The 17,208-nt window shown below is 46.6% G+C and overlaps 1 protein-coding gene across 1 annotated transcript in view; it reads left to right on the forward strand.

Moving 5' to 3' along the window:
- Positions 1-16,711, forward strand: part of TMC3 (transmembrane channel like 3) — a 41,972-nt gene extending 25,261 nt beyond the window's left edge. Inside the window, exons 12-23 of the mRNA XM_056866083.1 lie at positions 90-199; positions 1,167-1,245; positions 2,760-3,014; positions 3,796-3,924; positions 4,986-5,053; positions 6,086-6,214; positions 7,490-7,600; positions 8,743-8,868; positions 11,236-11,314; positions 11,548-11,590; positions 12,473-12,791; positions 15,865-16,711. Coding sequence (XP_056722061.1) covers positions 90-199; positions 1,167-1,245; positions 2,760-3,014; positions 3,796-3,924; positions 4,986-5,053; positions 6,086-6,214; positions 7,490-7,600; positions 8,743-8,868; positions 11,236-11,314; positions 11,548-11,590; positions 12,473-12,791; positions 15,865-16,711 — 2,295 coding nt within the window. The remainder of the gene's footprint in view (positions 1-89; positions 200-1,166; positions 1,246-2,759; positions 3,015-3,795; positions 3,925-4,985; positions 5,054-6,085; positions 6,215-7,489; positions 7,601-8,742; positions 8,869-11,235; positions 11,315-11,547; positions 11,591-12,472; positions 12,792-15,864) is intronic.
- Positions 16,712-17,208: the final 497 nt, after the last annotated feature.

The following is a 17,208-nucleotide window of genomic DNA, read 5'->3' on the forward strand; positions in this document are numbered from 1 at the left end:
ATGGAGGACAAACCAACAACCAAAAAGAGATGAGTCCAATAAGGTACCAATTATGATATAATGTAAGTTTTCGTTGGGCTTCTCTATAGGTGAGCGTTGTGGTCTCGTTGATCACAATGCTCGCTCCCTCTGCCTTTGAACTGATTGCAGCTTTGGAGATGTACCATCCGCGGACCACTCTACGCTTTCAGCTTGCCAGGTATGGGAAGCGGGCTGTGTTACCATCAGTAGGGCGGAGGATGAACCTGTTGTGTGTAGAATTTCAGCCTGTGCAGGACAAAAGGGGTACCGAATGTTGCATCAGAGGTACCGAGTATTGCAACAGAACAACTGTTCACAGCTAAGGATAAGCCAAAAAGGGCAATTTTCATTTACTTTTGATTTTGTACCGTATAAGAACATAAGTACATAAAAAAAACCCTGCTGGATCGGACCAAGGCCCATCAAGTCCAGCAGTCTGTTCACACAGTGGCCAACCAGGTGCCTCTAGGAAGCCCCCAAATAAGACGACTGCAGCAGCACCATCCTGCCTGTTCCACAGCACCTAAGATAACAGGCATGCTCGTCTGATCCTGGAGACAATAGGTATGCATCATTACTAGTATCCATTTTAACTAGAAGCCATGAATACCCCTTTCCTCCATGAACATGTCCACTCCCCTCTTAAAGCCTTCCAAGTTGGCAGCCATCACCACATTTTGGGGCAAGGAGTTCCACAATTTAACTACGCATTGTGTGAAAAATACTTCCTTTTATGTTTTGAATCTCTCACCCTCCAGCTTCAGCAGTTGACTCCGCATTCTAGTATTATGGGAGAAGGAGAAAAACCTCTCCCTGTCCACTCTCTCCAAACCATGCATAATTTTATAGACCTCTATCATGTCTCCCCTCAGCCACCTTCTTTCCAAGCCGAACAGCCCTAAGTATCAACATCCTCTAATTTTTGTTGCTGTGATCTGAGCATCCTTGTGTTTCTTTTTATACCGTTTTATGCTATGAAATAACGTTGAAGGAAATGTGTGGTCAGGAGAAAAAAAATTAGGTATGAAGAAAGAGAGACGAACTTGTTTCACCCAAGGACAAAATCCAAGCGGGGCTATTCGAGTCCGAACTTTCAAAACTTACTCTGATCGTTAATTGTAGCTTCTGGCACTTTCTCTTGACAGGGTTCTTGTCTTATATCTTGGAAACCTCTACAGCTTGATCATCGCACTTCTGGACAAAGTGGACAGCATGAGCGTTGCTGTAAGTATGGGTCAGCTTCTCTTCGCAATAGCTCTTAGAGCTTAGAGAGCCAGCGTGGTGTAGTGGTTAAGAGCGGTGGTTTGGTGCGGTGAAGTCTGATCTGGAGAACCGGGTTTGATTCCCCACTCCTCCATATGAGCGGCGGAGGCTAATCTGGCGAACCGGGTTGGTTTCCCCACTCCTAATTGAGTACCCAAGGTTGGGTAGAAAGAATATATAAATATTAATACTGAAAATATAATTTATTCAAAGTGCTATGTAAAGGTTAAAAATATTTAAAAACATTAAAATAGCACAATGGCATTTTCTAGGGTTGATATCTGTAACCACAACCATTGCTCTACTAGGTTGATAACTGCACACATCGTACATGAGAGACATATACAAACCAGTATTACAACTAGAACCAATCTGACCAGATGTTTGAGTAATTGGTAATAGATTTTACAACCTATACACATGCCTGGTTTGATTTAAACTGTTTGTATATGTATTTATTTCTGTAAATGTGTGCAGGCTTAACATGGGTTTTAATTGACCACTGATGAAGGCCCAATAGGCTGAAATGTGTTTGGTTTGTGGGTACTGTGAGCTCCAGGCCTGGGAGCGCAGCTGGCCTTCAAGGTTCTGTTTCTCAGAAGTTTGTCGTGACTGCTTACTCTCCGTTTGCGTGATAACTGTAATCTACCATGGGAACCAGGCTCGGCCTGGTAACCAACTGTGCCTTTGGTTTTCTGTATATTTTCCAACCTGCTTGCATCCCCCCCCCCCAGTAGAGTCCTCGTACCTTCCCCTGTAAGTACCTGCTACTCACCTTATGCTTCCCAAATAAACCAGCCTCTTAGAATACCCTGTTTGGACGTTTGGTGCTTGGGATTCAACAGGTGAACTCAGACCTTACAGGTACTCAGCTTCTGTTTTTAGGTTGGGTTTTATTCCCCCTTTTTTCTTCCACTGGTTTCCCTGCTCCTCCACAAGAAGCCAGCTGGGCGACCCTGCGCCAGTCACAGTTCTCTCTGCGCTCTCTCAACCCCACATACCCCCCAGGGTGTCTGTTGTGGGGAAATAATTCACAGTGGGCAGCCGTGTTAGTCTGTCTGCAGTAGTAGAAAAGGGCAAGAGTCCAGTAGCACCTTAAAGACTAACAAAAATATTTTCTGGCAGGGTATGAGCTTTCGTGAGATACAGCTCACTTCTTGTTGTGGGGAGGGGAAGGGAAGGTGATTGTAAGCCGGTAGGATTCTCCCTTAAGTGGTAGAGAAAATCGGCATATAAAAACCAACTCTTCTTCTTCATAGAACTTAATGGGGAATTTTTGAGTTGTCGGATCCTTGTAAAATACAACTTGGGTTGTATACCCTGCATACCATTTTTGGTTTTGACTACTAGTAATATTTATTAATAATAAGGCGCTGGAAAGTTTTATTACATATGTTTCAATACGATGTGTAGTTCTGCTGAAACCAATGGAGAAAACTAACTCACACGTCGTTTTTAATATACCTCCATTTCAGGACTCCAAGACTCATAGCAATGGAAGCAATGCGGTGGGTACCACCTTCTCATTAGCTGCTAAAACCCTTATGGAAGGAGTTCCTTTCACCACCTTTCCCAACATGCAAGTTGTGAGGAACGGCACCTTCCCCCTGGCTGAGAATCAAACCCAGAATTACTTCCTGCCTGTTAATCCGGTGGTCAACAAGACGCCTTCCTACGAATATAACACTCAAAGTCACCAAGACCAGTGCTGGGAGACATATGTTGGTCAAGTATGCGGCACTCTGGGAATAGCTTTTTGTTTGGTGGTACTGCAGTGAGAAAGGAACAGTAGAGATTTTGCAGTCGGGGGGATCTTTAAATTGTATCTCCATGTTTCCTGATTAGCTTTCAAGTCCAATTCTCCTTGACCCAAGGAAAGAGCGGGTCTTGCTTATTTATTTAGGTATTTTTTTTACACATCCCTTTCCTCCTCTGTGAAGACCCATCCCCCATTTATACTCACAACCCCATGACGTAGGTTTGACTAAGGGTGAAAACGCATGGTCGCTTTAGCCTCCTTTATTCCCGGTTTCAGCCAGGATCGAATGCACGTTCGGCGAAAACGCATGCGTTCAATCCTGGCTGAATCCTGGCTGAAACAGGGAATAAAGGAGACTAAAACGACCATGCGTTTTCGCCCTAAGTGAGAGTGGCTGGCTTATGGTTGGTTACCAGCGAGCTTTCCATAACGGAGTGGGAATTCAAACCTCGGTCTCCCAGACTGTAGTCTGATGGTCAATGCCAGGAGATTCCACTGGATATGGGAGAAGCCAGGGGCACAAAAGACAGGAGTGGGGAAACCAACCCAGTTCACCAGATTAGAGTCCGCCGCCCTTAAGCACTACTCCACCAGCGGCCCATCTTTTTCTGAGTCACTCGATTGAAACAGCGGAAATGGAACGGGGATGGGTCTTGCTGGCAATGTTGGAAGATACCGAGGTCCTGCAAGCTGGGTATCCTTTGGGTTGCTTTTGACGGTCATCCGATTCTGTGCACCTTTTCATGTTCCAGGAAATGCTGAAGCTGTCAATTATCGACATGCTATTCACAGTGGCAAGCATCCTGTTAATTGACTTCTTCCGAGGACTCTTTGTCCGATACTTAAGTGATTGTTGGTGCTGGGACTTGGAAAGCAAGTTTGTGAGTATATGCTTAATATTAGTAGGAAGAGGATAAAGACTTTGATGGCACCGTTAATACGCAGACGTAGGACGATGGCTGACAGCTATGCTGCCTTCTCCCCTTTCTCCCCATAATGTGTAGATCCGTTTATCTGTGACGTAACGTTACCTTGTCACATCCTGCATTTCCCCACCCCTGCTTCACATCATTGGCTGCCACTGGCAGGGGCAGAGCAATGCATGGTATAACAAGGTAATGTTGCATCATGGGTAAGCGAAACTGCATGTTATGGAGAAGGGGGAAAGAATGCAACTTTTGACCGTTTCCCCCGGCTTACCATAATGTGTCTCTTGACCTGTAGAGAGTAAAATCCTATCACATTCTTGTATACATAATGGGGTTAAATGATTGTTGGTGCCATTGGATATAAGTACCCCAGCGTGGTGTGGGGGAATTAATAGTGACACTCAGTAGACATATGCATGTCCAGCATGCTCCTCCCCACAATGATATGCGCAGTATTACAGTCCCCATGTGCTTTTCCGCATTATTATTTTCCTCGCTTCTAAGTTCCTGTTCCTTTTGGGGGGGGGGGTTTCCAGTTCCGCATGTGTTTTGCTCCCTCTAGTGTTTGATTCGATATAACACAAGATTAAGTCTGGCATAAAAACCTGTGATTTCGATCTGCGGGGGAAAACGCTGGACTTAAACTTGTCTTATATCGTAACAACTGCTAGAGGAAGCAAAGCACGTGCGGAACTGAAGCGCACACACACCTGAACTTAGAATGTAGAAGTGAAGAAAATGAGAATACGGAAAAGATCTATATCACTCTGCAGGCACAGGTATAAATGGGAGCAGATGCCAAGCTGTGTTGCGGGAACCATGCCTACATAGGGTTAAGACAGCATCGAGGACTCTGCAGCGCATATAGTCTTGTGGTTAATCCAGGACCGCTCGCGAAAGTGTTAGGAATCCTTCTGCCGAAGCTTCTGCAGCTAAGCGCATGGCCGTCTTTGCTCTAAAACCAACTGAAAGCAGTCAGTCCATGTAGCCCTCTGTTTTTATTTGCTTTGTAGCCAGAATATGGAGAATTCAAAATAGCAGAAAATGTCCTGCATTTAGTCTACAACCAAGGGATGATCTGGTAAGCAATTAAATATGTGCATGTGTGTTTTTGCGTAATGTACTTATTGCAACCAATGCATTTTGATATGGGCTGTCTTGTTAAGCAAGGTTGGGATTATTTTAAGATATCTACAATGCATAAGAGCCCTGCGTAGTCATGTAGGAGTGTTTATTAAAAGCAAGCAAAATATCACAAAACCACTAGCAAGCTTTCAGATTCTCCAGGAAGCTTCATCAGATTGGAAGTTTAAAAAGAGGGTGGGGAAGGGGAGAAAAATATCTCCAGATGATCACATGAATCCTCCTCTACTGAGTTTTAAGTGTCAGTTTTATTGCTCAGTCATTTAACTGGACGAATTCTGGTTTCTGCTTTTTGATTTTATTATAGAACATTTGATAACCTGCTTTCCCCCCTCAGCGAGGGAGCGAAACAGCTTAGAAGTTAAGAATCTAGAATGCAATTTAAAACATCAAAAATCCACCATGAGTGGAATGAATGAACAACCAAACTGGAGTCCAGATTTTTTAAACCCACAAAAATAAAACAGCATTTTGTTGTTCTACTGTCCTGCTGCTTTCCTGTTCTATTGGTTTTATTTGTGCTGATGCTTGTTTTAATTGTGCTTTTTTTTAAAAAAAAAATCCTTTTTACTGGAAACTGCCTTGGAAAGTAGGGTTGCCAGCTCTGGACTGGGAAATACCTGGAGATTTTTGGGGCAGAGCCTGAGGAGGGCGGGGTTTAGGGAGGGGAGGGACTTCAATGCCATAGGGTCCAATTGCCAAAGCGGCCATTTTTCTCCAGGTGAGCTGATCTCTATCGGCTGGAGATCAGTTGTAATAGCAGGAGATCTCCAGCTAGTACCTGGAGGTTGGCATCCCTATTGGAAAGCCTTTATATCCCCCCTGACATATTTAAAATAAATACGTTTAAAAGGTGGCAACCATGGCATAAATCAAGCACTCCGTGGAGGTTAAGTTGTTTTAACTCTGCTGTTACACAATGGAAAGATAAAATTCCATCGAAACAACTCTGTGTGTGTTTCTGGCCTAGGATGGGTGCCTTCTTTTCCCCGTGCCTGCCTGCATTCAACGTCCTCAAACTAATTGGGCTCATGTACCTGCGGAGCTGGGCGGTCCTAACTTGTAACGTGCCCCACCAGCAAGTCTTCAGAGCTTCAAGGTTAGAGAAAGAAAGAAAGAAAGAAAGAAAGAAAGAAAGAAAGAAAGAAAGAAAGAAAGAAAGAAAGAAAGAAAGAAAGAAAGAAAGAAAGATTCCATTTACCTGCATGTGTAATCAAAATATCCCAGAATGGGGTCCCACAAGAATACATTGGGGAGGGGAAAATTTCTTTTTTTGCCACTATCTAGTGCATTCTAATCTCACCTTTCCTCTAAGGAGCGCAGAACAATTGTCAATCCTTTTCCCATTTTATCCTCATGACAACTCTGTGAGGTGTGTTAGGCTGAAGAGAGAGAAAGAGAGAGAGAGAGACAAAGCGAGAGAATGCCCTAAGGTAATAAGAACATAAGAAAAGTCCTGCTGGATCAGACCAAGGCCCATCAAGTCCAGCAGTCTGTTCACACAGCGGCCAACCAAGGGCCTCCAGGAAGCCCACAAACAAGACGACTGCAGCAGCAGCACTATCCTGCCTGTGCTCCACATCACCTAATATAACAGGCATGCTCCTGTGATACTGGAGAGAATAGGTAGGCATCATGACTAGTATCCATTTTCACTAGTAGCCATGGATAGTCAATTCAATTCAATTCAATAACCTTTAATAGGCATAGTACAAAAGACAGCTCATACAGACAGATTCTCACGGTCGAAAACAGATCACACAAATCCCTGATAAACAAACCAGGGCCCCTACAGAGTATACAATACAATTAAGTATAAAATATATTAAATGTACCATATTTTGGGATTAAACAAAAGGTTAAAATAAAGGATTAAAATAATCTAACCATCCAACCAGACTGTGAAATAATAAACAATGATAATCATGATCACTGACCAAACTCTATTAGCCATGGATAGTCGTGATCTAGATCCTAGACTGACATAACCACTGCACTGCACTGGAAAGATCATAAGAACATAAGAAAAGCCCTGCTGGATCAGACCAAGGCCCACCAAGTCCAGCAGTCTGTTCACACAGCGGCCAACCAGGTGCCTCTAGGAAAACCCCAAACAAGACCACTGCAGCAGCACCATCCTGCCTGTGTTCCACAGCACCTAATATAATAGGCGTGCTCCTCTGATCCTGGAGAGAATAGGTATGAACCATGACTAGTATCCATTTTAACTAGTAGCCATGAGTAGCCCTCTCCTTCATGAACATGTCCACTCCTCTCTTAATGCCTTTCAAGTTGGCAGCCATCACCACATCCTGGGGCAGGGAATTCCACAATATAACTACGCCCTGTGTGATAATGCTCTTTTCCCTTGTAGATCGAATAACTTCTACTTAGCCATGCTGCTGTTCATGCTGTTTTTGTGCATGTTGCCCACCATATTCGCCATTGCCCGATACAAGCCATCTCTCGGCTGCGGTCCATTCAGGTGAGTTCGATGGTGATGTTGCATCCCCGTTTTAACCGTTTAGTGGTTTGGGCGAGCCAGGATGGTGTCGTGGTTAAGAGCGGTGGGCTCTAGTCTGGAAAACTGCCTTTGATTCCCCACTCCTCCACATGGGACCTTCTGCATGCCAAGCAGATGCACCCTCAATGGCTGTGTTGGATATGCACAGGTAACAGCCATAGGGGATGAGGGCTGTAATAATGAAGAGAATTGAGTGAGGAAAAATCCCGGCTGGATCCAGCTCGACAGTAACTCTGAACAGAACTGCACTGCCGTGGCTCAGTGGCAGAGCATCTGCTTGGCATGCAGAAGGTCCCAGGTTCAATCCCTGGCATCTCCAGTTAAAGGGACTAGGCAGGTTGTTGATGTGAAAGACCCCTGCCTGAGACCCTGGAGAGCCGCTGCCAGTCTGAGTAGACAATACCGACTTTGATGGAATAGAATCATAGAATAGAAGCATGGAATCACAGAGTTGGAAGGGACCACCAGGGCCACCAAGTCCAACCCCCCGCACAACGCAGGAAATCCACAACCACCATCCCACACCCCTAGTGACCAGATGGCCAAGATGCCCTCCCTCTCATCATCTGCCTAAGGTCACAGAATCAGCATTGCTGACAGGTGGCCATCTAACCTCTTCTTAAAAACCTCCATGGTAGGAGAGCTTACCACCTCCCGAGGAAGCCTGTTCCACTGAGGGTCTGATTCAGTATAAGGCAGCTGCATGGGAAGGGGTCATGGCTCAGTGGTAGAGCCTCTGCTTGGCATGCAGAAGGTCTCAGGTTCAATCCCAGGCATCTCCAGTTAAAGGGACCAGGCAAGAAGGTGGTGTGAAAGACCTCCGATTGAGACCCTGGAGAGCAGCTGCCGGTCTGAGTAGACAATACTGTCTTTGATGGACCAAGGATCTGATTCAGTATAAGGCAGCTTCGTGTGTTCATGTGTTCACTGACTGAGCCGTGGATTCTCCCCACTTTGAACTGTGATTATGCCCATCCCATGACTCTAAAGTATGTGGTCACGGATCTTGCTGTTTATCAGAACGCGACCTTCACATATTTTTGAGATGCTGGGCATTTTCTTAAGAGAACAATTTTTCTTAGAGGAATCTTTTTCCATCTTAGCGGGCAAGAGAAAATCTACGACATTGTGTCGAAAACCATTCAAGATGACTTTCCTGTCTGGTTCAAGAACGTGATGACGTACATCAGCAGCCCCGTTGTGGTCCTACCCGCCTTGCTGCTTCTGTTGTGAGTCGATAACTCTCTCACCTATCGCACCGCAAGCAGCGCCCTTAATTTGTAGGGTTGGGGAATCATGTTGTAAATGAACTGTAAGATACGAGGAGGGGAAGACTGCATGTTCGTATGTTCCTGCACATCAGAAATCCCCTGCATACAGACAAGTGTCATGTCAGAGGAAAGGATAGGTTAGATGCATTCTCTCTGATGTTCTCTTCATCGTCATCACCTTTATTAGGCATTTACCACACCATAGTTTTAAAACAAGATTACAAAATCCCAATAGTCATAGAATCATAGAGTTGGAAGGGACCACCAGGGTCATCTAGTCCAACCCCCTGCACAATGCAGGGATTTCACAACTACCCCCCACACACCCAGTGACCCCTACACCATGCCCAGAAGATGGCCAAAATGCCCTCCCTCTCATGAACTGCCTAAGGTCATAGAATCAGCATTGCTGACAGATGGCCATCTAGCCTCTGCTTAAAAACCTCCAGGGAAGGAGAGCTTACCACCTACCGAGGAAGCCTGTCCCACTGAGGAACCCGCTCTAACTGTTAGAAAGTTCTTCCTAATGTCTAGATGGAAACTCTTTTGATTTAATTTCAACCCGTTGGTTCTGGTCTGACCTTCCTGGGGCAACAGAAAACAACTCAGCACCCTCCTCTATGTGACAGCCCTTCAAGTACTTGAAGATGGTTATCATATCCCCTCTCAGTCGTCTCCTCTTCAGGCTAAACATACCCAGCTCCTTCGACCTTTCCTCATAGGAAAGGTCTATGGAAGCATTAAAATAACATTGTTAGTAACATTATCTATGAGCTCGCACAAGCAGTTCGCGTATCCTTGATAACAGCAAGCAGGTATCTGGCTACTTGTTGAGTAATAAAAGAATTTCTGTCTGATAAAAGATACACCACCAAGTACAGGTCTGAGAAACTCTACAACAAAGGTCTGCTATCTGAGTGCAAGGAGGTTTTACTATGGGGGTCTCTCAGTATTGTGATTTACGCACACACACACACTGAATTGTACGGTCCTAGGAAAGATACCCATGCAATTACTAGGCAGGTCAGTGTTCCCCCGCGTGGCGCCCAGATGGATTCCCTGACGCCCAAAGCAAAGAGCCAGTCTGGCTTTCCTACATCGCACTGGAGAAGAACCCAGGAGTAGGGTTGCCAGGTGCCCGCTGGTGGCGGGCAAACCCCCGGCAGTTTACCCCTCTGCCCGTCGACCACCTGAGTGTCGGTGGGCAAACATGCCCGCACGCGTGCATACTGCGCACATCACTTCCAGTTTAGAACTGGAAGTTCTGCCTCGCGAGGGGCCTTATACCTCTTAGTTTGAGTGGTAAAGGGCCGCTTTACCACTCAAACTAAGAGGTAAAGGCCCCTTGCAAGGCGGCACTTCTAAACCGGAAGCGACGCGCACATGCGCTTTCCGACAAGAGCCTCCCGCTGGAGGAGAGGAGGGACCTAGCACCCCTACCCAGGAGGCACCAGTTTTGTGTCTGCAGGGAGGAATTGTTCGGTAACAGCTACCTATGCTGTAGGAAGATGTTTGGCTTGAACCTTCCCAGCATTTTGTGGCTGATCCCAGGCCCCATGGCAGCCATTCTGTGGCTCACTCTAGGTTCTCAGAAGTCCAAAAGGGCCCACAGACTCAGTCAGACTGCATATCCCTGATGTTGCTTGTCGACAACTTGGAATTGTTGGTTCCTTGGACATGTGCATGGGGCTTCCTGCAGTCTCCTGTCCAAAGAACCGATCAGGTCCACTCCTGATAAGTTTCAGCAACTTTGCAGGACCAGGTTCAACAAAAAGATTGGCAACCCTATCCTCCCTCCATTCCAGTTCATTGGGAAGTACAACAACAACAAGCCTTTATTGGCATAAAAAATAAAGTGTACAAAAGCAAATACATAAAACCATACTGTACAAGGATCTCCATCGTTTTTACAGTAAAATCAATTTAAGTGGATTACATAATTTTACAGTACTAGGCCAGCCTTATTTGATACACAAGCGCTCATGTTCTTGGATTGCAAACTGTAGAAATCTTGCCACCGATTCAATTTTTATTGGGTCCTGAGTGGTCATTAGGAGAGACACCTTAATTTTGGCGGGTAACCATTCCCTGTCCACAAATAATGGGTGTATAAATTGAGAACAACCCCTAAAATAAAACGAACCGTTAAGAAGGACATGAGGTACTGATTCTATTACGCCCTCCCCACAAGGACTGGCCCTGTCCGTATATGAGACCTTATTGTCAAGGGGAAGTAGTGGGGAGGAATAGTTACAGTGATCATTCGATTCCTGCCCCCTCTCATCAATGTTGTTTGGAGCTGGCTTGTCTTCTTCTCTCTTCCAGCATGCTAATTTACTACCTTCAGAGTATTGCCAGATCCCTGAAATTCACTAACAATCAACTGAGGATGCAGATCCAGGCTGTAAGTGCCAGTCAAACCCTCTTGCTGCATATTTCCGTAGCAGCTTTTTATAAAGGGCTCGGTTTCATTAAAAATCTAAATCACCAGAGATGGCAGGGACAGGAGAGGTTGAAAGATGCACCCTAGACCCATATTTTTATTTCCTGTTTGCTTCTTTAAAAAAAAAAAAAAAGACAGTGGCAGTTGTTAATTAATCACAGGCTTTTAGTTAATTAACTTTATGTGCATTCTAGGAAAGAACGGAAGACAAGAAAAAAGTGGTCCAAATGGCAGCAGGTAAGAGACAAGGCCAGGATATCTGCCCGTTGCCAAAAGCATCCGATTGCATGTTCTTTGGGGGTTCAGAATATCTTTTTCACAATTCGTAATAAGCATTCCCATCTTGCTAGAGCAGTTGGCACGATCTGACCAAAGTTAAGCATTTCAATTAAAGCACTTCAGCGGGAGAATTAAGCACCTATCTCGGCTCTGTACAGTGCATCACAGATTTAATGGGGTTTCAAGAGTTTTGAGGGCCTGCTCGGCCTCTAAGTCAGGGTCCCCCATCGCGGTGCCCAGGGGTGCCAGGGCACTGGGCAGTGTGTTTCCTTGGTATCAGCTTGCTTGGAGATAAAATCTCAAATAGAAGAATAAAGGGGACTTTAAATTGCTTGCTCTGGGGTTCCTTCTCCCTCTCTGTGGTGAGTATGGTGTAGTGGTTAAGAGCGGTGGACTCTAATTCTGGAGAACCGGGTTTGATTCCCCGCTCTTCCACATGAGCAGTGGACTCTAACCTGGTGAACCGAGTTGGTTTCCCCACTCCTCCACATGAAGCCTGTTGGGTGACCATGGGCCAGTCACAGTTCTCTCCGAACTCTCTCAGCCCCACCTACCTCACAAGGTGTCAGTTGTAGGGAGGGGAAGGGAAGGTGATTGTAAGCTGGTTTGATTCTCCTTAAAAGGTAGAGAAAGTTGGCATGTAAAAACCAACTCTTCTTCTTCTGCAAGACCTGTGCTTTTTTCAGTGCCCATCCTAGCTCAGTAGTGGGAGAGAAACCGGTCCGTCAAGGAAAGTCCTCTGAAAACTCTGATTATCTTTCCCAGGCTTGCTGGAGCACAGCTCGAAAACCGCTGTTCTAGTTGTTTTCTGAAATGGGATGGGGTGGGTTTTGTTTTCAGTCAGAATCCAGAATTTGGAAGGAACCGGCAAAAGGCCAGAGCAGGAGAGCGACGTCATCAGCCAGGAGTCCTCTGCTCGGTCCTCAACACCGAGGAAGAACGGCAGCGTGTTGACTTTTGAGTCCCCCAAGGGCAGCCAAATACAGACGGTCTCCCAGTCTGTGCCCCATCTCGACGTGACCAAGCCCATCAACCCAACCCCAGCAAACGCTGCCCCTCTCGCTCCGGCTGCTCTACCACCCGCAGTTCCAGCCCCCGTCACACTGACACCTTCTCTTCCTACTATACAGAAGCCCAGAATGGAGCCCATTGCCAACAGGTAAGGTTTCCTTTTTGAAAGGAAATGGATTTGTATTCGTGCCTGTGTGAATGAGCCAACACCACAAATTATGCTTCCTTTTCACATGAACACATTAAGCTGCCTTATACTGAATCAGACCCTTGTCTTTCCTTTTTTAAATCCTTTCTTCTCTGACCCCATAGGTCCTGAGCAGTTATTTCTCAGTGAAAAATATGATGGAGAGATATTTGGCCATGGCCAATGTTATATTTGGATCTCTATCCATCAGCAAAAAAGGGACTATTTTGTCTCTTGTTACGGCAGGGATGGGGAATCTCAGGCCCGGGGGCCGTATGCGGCCCCCAAGGACATTTTTTGTGGCCCTCGGAAGCTCGGGGGCCCTGCCATGGAGGCGGGGCGCAGAGCGGCCCTCCCCAAGGGTGTTCCTGGGGCCGCGGCTTACAGGGGCACTGCAGTGCCCTTTGGACCACCTCTCGCCAACTGTCGGCTGTTGGTCGGTGAGAGGGGAGAGGGAGGGACGCTCCCCCCAAGGCTGCCCCTAGCCATGGCACATTGTAAGCCCCTCTCGCTGCCTGTCGGCTGTTGAGCAGTGAGGGGGGGGAAGAGGCCGGCTGCTCCCGGCAGCAGAGCATGCATGCGGGAGCCGATTGGGCTTCAGGGGGGCCTTTTATGGACTCTGGGGGGGAGGGCATAGAGACTGGGGCCCAGTCGCTCGGGGCTCCGTGCGCTGTAGGGTGTGTGTGTGGGTGTGGGTGTGGGCGGGGGAGGTGGGGAGGCTGGGGCCCGGTTGCGTGGACCGGTGTGCGCTGGTGTGTGTGTGTGTGTGTGTGTGTGTGTGTGTGTGAGGCTTTTCTCTCTTTTCTTCCTCTTTTTCTGTCACTCTCCTTTCTCTCCCTCTTTTTCTGTCTCTTTCTTTGTCTCCCTCCATCCTTTTCTTTCTTTCTTTCTTTCTTTCTTTCTTTCTTTCTTTCTTTCTTTCTTTCTTTCTTTCTTTCTTTCTTTCTTTCTTTCTTTCTTTCTCCCTCTCTCTCTCTTTCTCCTTCCCTCCCTTTTCCTCTTTCTCTGTTTTCCTTCCTCCCTTGCCGATTGACTGCGGGCTGCGCCCCCCTGGCGCCTCGTTTGCTGGGGCCCACCGCTGGCTGCCCTACCACCTGGTAGGGGGAGTGTGGCCTCCCCTGGGGTTGCCAACCTCCAGGTGGTGGCTGGAGACCTGGAAACCCTAGCCTCTCCCCCACAACCGGGAGATCTACACCTGGTATGGCCCCCGAAAGATGTTATAAATGTGCAAATGGCCCTTGGCAGGAAAAGGTTCCCCACCCCTGTGTTACGGGAACAGGAATTCTCGCGAATATGCGGGTAATCCATTCATCTCGGTGGTGTTTCAAGAGGGGGCATGTCATCATCTTATGAGATAATGCGTCAATTTTATTTGAAAATGGATACTTGGTCGATCAAAGTCAGTATTGTCTGCTCAGACCAGCAGCAGCTCTCCACTCCCCTCCCTCTCTCTCAGCTGAGCTGCGGCCGCAGCTCAGCTGTTTGTGGGCGCCTCTCCGGCTCTGTCCCACCCGTCTCCACCGCGGACGGGTGAGGCTGTGGCCGAGCGCCTTGCCACTCCCCTCCCTCTCTCTCAGCTGAGCTGCGGCCGCAGCTCAGCTGTTTGTGGGCACCTCTCCGGCTCTGTCCCACCCGTCTCCACCGCGGACGGGTGAGGCTGTGGCCGAGCGCCTTGCCACTCCCCTCCCTCTCTCTCAGCTGAGCTGCGGCCGCAGCTCAGCTGTTTGTGGGCACCTCTCCGGCTCTGTCCCACCCGTCTCCACCGCGGATGGGTGAGGCTGTGGCCGAGCACCTTATCCATCTTGACCTAAAGTAGTCACTCGGTACCAGTGGCAAAAGACCTTTAGGATTAAGATTCATCCTAAGCCATATGTAGAGAGAGGATAAGCAGACCTTTGCCTCTACCCTCATCGTACCAGTTTCCAGTCAGATCCATTAACAACATAGATAAAACATTATAATACAACTGTAAACAGAAGGCCTTACAATTTTCTCAAATGCCACCGTGCAACAGGATTTCAGCAGATCGCCCTCCACCGGGGGGGGGGGGGAGAGAGAAAGATCTACTTTCCGCCTTTCTGCCCTCATCAGGGTAATAAGGTGGCTAAGCAATTTTTTAAAATTAATTTAAAAAGTCCTAAAACCTGTTAAAACCAATCAGAAATGCCTCATTCAAACAATTAATTCAAACAATTAAGTTATATTTCTCCATATGTTAACAGCTGCTAGAACAAATTTTGCGAGAAACTGGAAAAGCAATAAATTCCCTGATTTAAATAATTGGCTCAACAAGGTTAAAGAAACCTATGCTTTAATTAAGCTGATGTACTATAATAATGATAAAAATACTGAAGAACTTAATGCTCTTTGGAATTCAACAATTTTACGAATGGAGAAAGCATTCTAATGTGTAAATTGTAGAGAGGGAGTGATGTAATAATAATGCGGATTTTAGTTAAATAGACAAATAGAGTTTTGTTTGATTGCAATGGGTATTTTAGTTATATTAGCTCTGTTTTAGTTTTTTTTTTTTTTTTAAATATAATTTGTATCACCAGTATTTGGTTTTTTAAAATTAATGTTATATCTAGGGGTTCCCCCCTTTTTTTTCTTTTATTGTAAGATTAAATGTGACTAATAAATTTAAAAAAGGGGGGGAATCAAACAATTAAAGCCAAATGAAAAAAAAAACACATCCAACGTAATAAAGATAAAGACAACATGTAGGTGTTAGGGACAAATTTTTAAAAGTAAATACAGAAAGATAACATGAGGGGGTAGAACAGAAGTATTTTACTTGTAAAATGCAACACTAGAACCCTTGCCATAAACACACTGTGGAATGGAGAGTTATGTAAACTGGGACCGTTGGGAGTCATCCATGGGAACAGAGAGAGTTTGCATTCTAGGACACACGGCAACCCGCTGGCAAACTGTTTTTCAGGAATACTTATCCGCCATTAGCAGTGTTCTCCTTGAATATACTTTGAGATCTAGAACAAAGTCCCCTCTGCCTTTCTCTCACTCTCTCTAGATACCCCAGTTCTGCCCACGGGAGCGCGAGCGAACTCTGCAAAGCCAAGACTTACACTCCTGTGAAGTTCAAGAAGCGCGTAGAAGACGTTCATTCAGAACCTCTCTTCCGCAAGAGCCTTCAGCAAGTCAATCCGGATGCCCCTGCTTTTGCGGGCCGCCGAGCTCACACGGCTAAGTATTTTATCGTCAACGAGCACGAACCCCGCAAAAGACTCCTCCGCTCCACCACCCGGCTGCCGAGGAATTATCGGATGGATGAGTCAGGGGATGTCGTTGAGCTCTACCCGAGAAACGTCCGGAGGTATCTGGTTCGGACACCGCACAGAGTGTATTCCCCTCATTTCAGCGAAGAGGAGGAAGAGGAGGAGTTAAGGAGAAGCATGGCAAACAGGTCCCACCGTCCACGCTCACTGTCCGATCTCCGAGCAGCCCCCCGGTTCTACATCGGAGAATGTGTAGACGGTCAGATCCTTGCCAGCAAGCCCTTGGCCAAAATGCACTACAAATCTTGGGAAGGCGGCTTTGGGTTAGCGTTCGACAGGCCCCCACACCCCCACAGAAAGATTCACATGAAAAACATCGAGCTGGACCAGCGGTACCCAGAACACCACGCCAAGACCTCGAAACCCAAGCACAAGCCGGAACCGTCCCCAACGGAGTCCGATTCTGTTTCCATCGGTTCCAGCAGCGACCAGCCAACCAGCAGCAATGATCAGTACATCCAGGTCATTCACAGCAAAGAGAAATATCTGAAATCCAGAGCAAAACTAACCCGGAAGAAATCCAAGTCTGGCATGGACCTCGACGCAGCTGAGGCTAATGAACTGATATGCTCCAATGTCTAGGAAAGAAAATGCTGTGTTATTCTAGAACGACAAAGGGGGGGGGGAAGAGTCTGGAAAACTTGATCCGCCAGAAGTTTCTGTCATGTTAAAAGTAGACGTTTCTGTCATGTTAAAAGTAGCTGACAAGGCTCATTCTCCATTTTTAAAACCTCGTAGTCCAGCTCCCTGTACCGAGGCAAGACTCTCTCATTATTCCTAATTCTTTAACCTATATCCATCTAGATATATATCCAATGCACCCTTTGCGCTCCTTGAATTATCTTCTCCTTGCTGTGCCTTCCCTTCAAGCAGTTTGCCCAAGGCCCTTTTAAGAAAAACCCTGCTGGATCAGACCGAAGCCCATCAAGTCCAACAGTCTGTTCACACAGGGGTCAACCAGGTGCCTCTAGGAAGCCCACAAGCAAGACGACTGCAGCAGCATTCTCCTGCCTGTGTTCCACAGGACCTAATATATTGGGCATAAGAACAGCCACGCTGGATCAGACCAAGGTCCATCA

Source organism: Euleptes europaea, chromosome 20, assembly GCF_029931775.1.
Source record: "Euleptes europaea isolate rEulEur1 chromosome 20, rEulEur1.hap1, whole genome shotgun sequence".
Taxonomy (NCBI): domain Eukaryota; kingdom Metazoa; phylum Chordata; class Lepidosauria; order Squamata; family Sphaerodactylidae; genus Euleptes; species Euleptes europaea.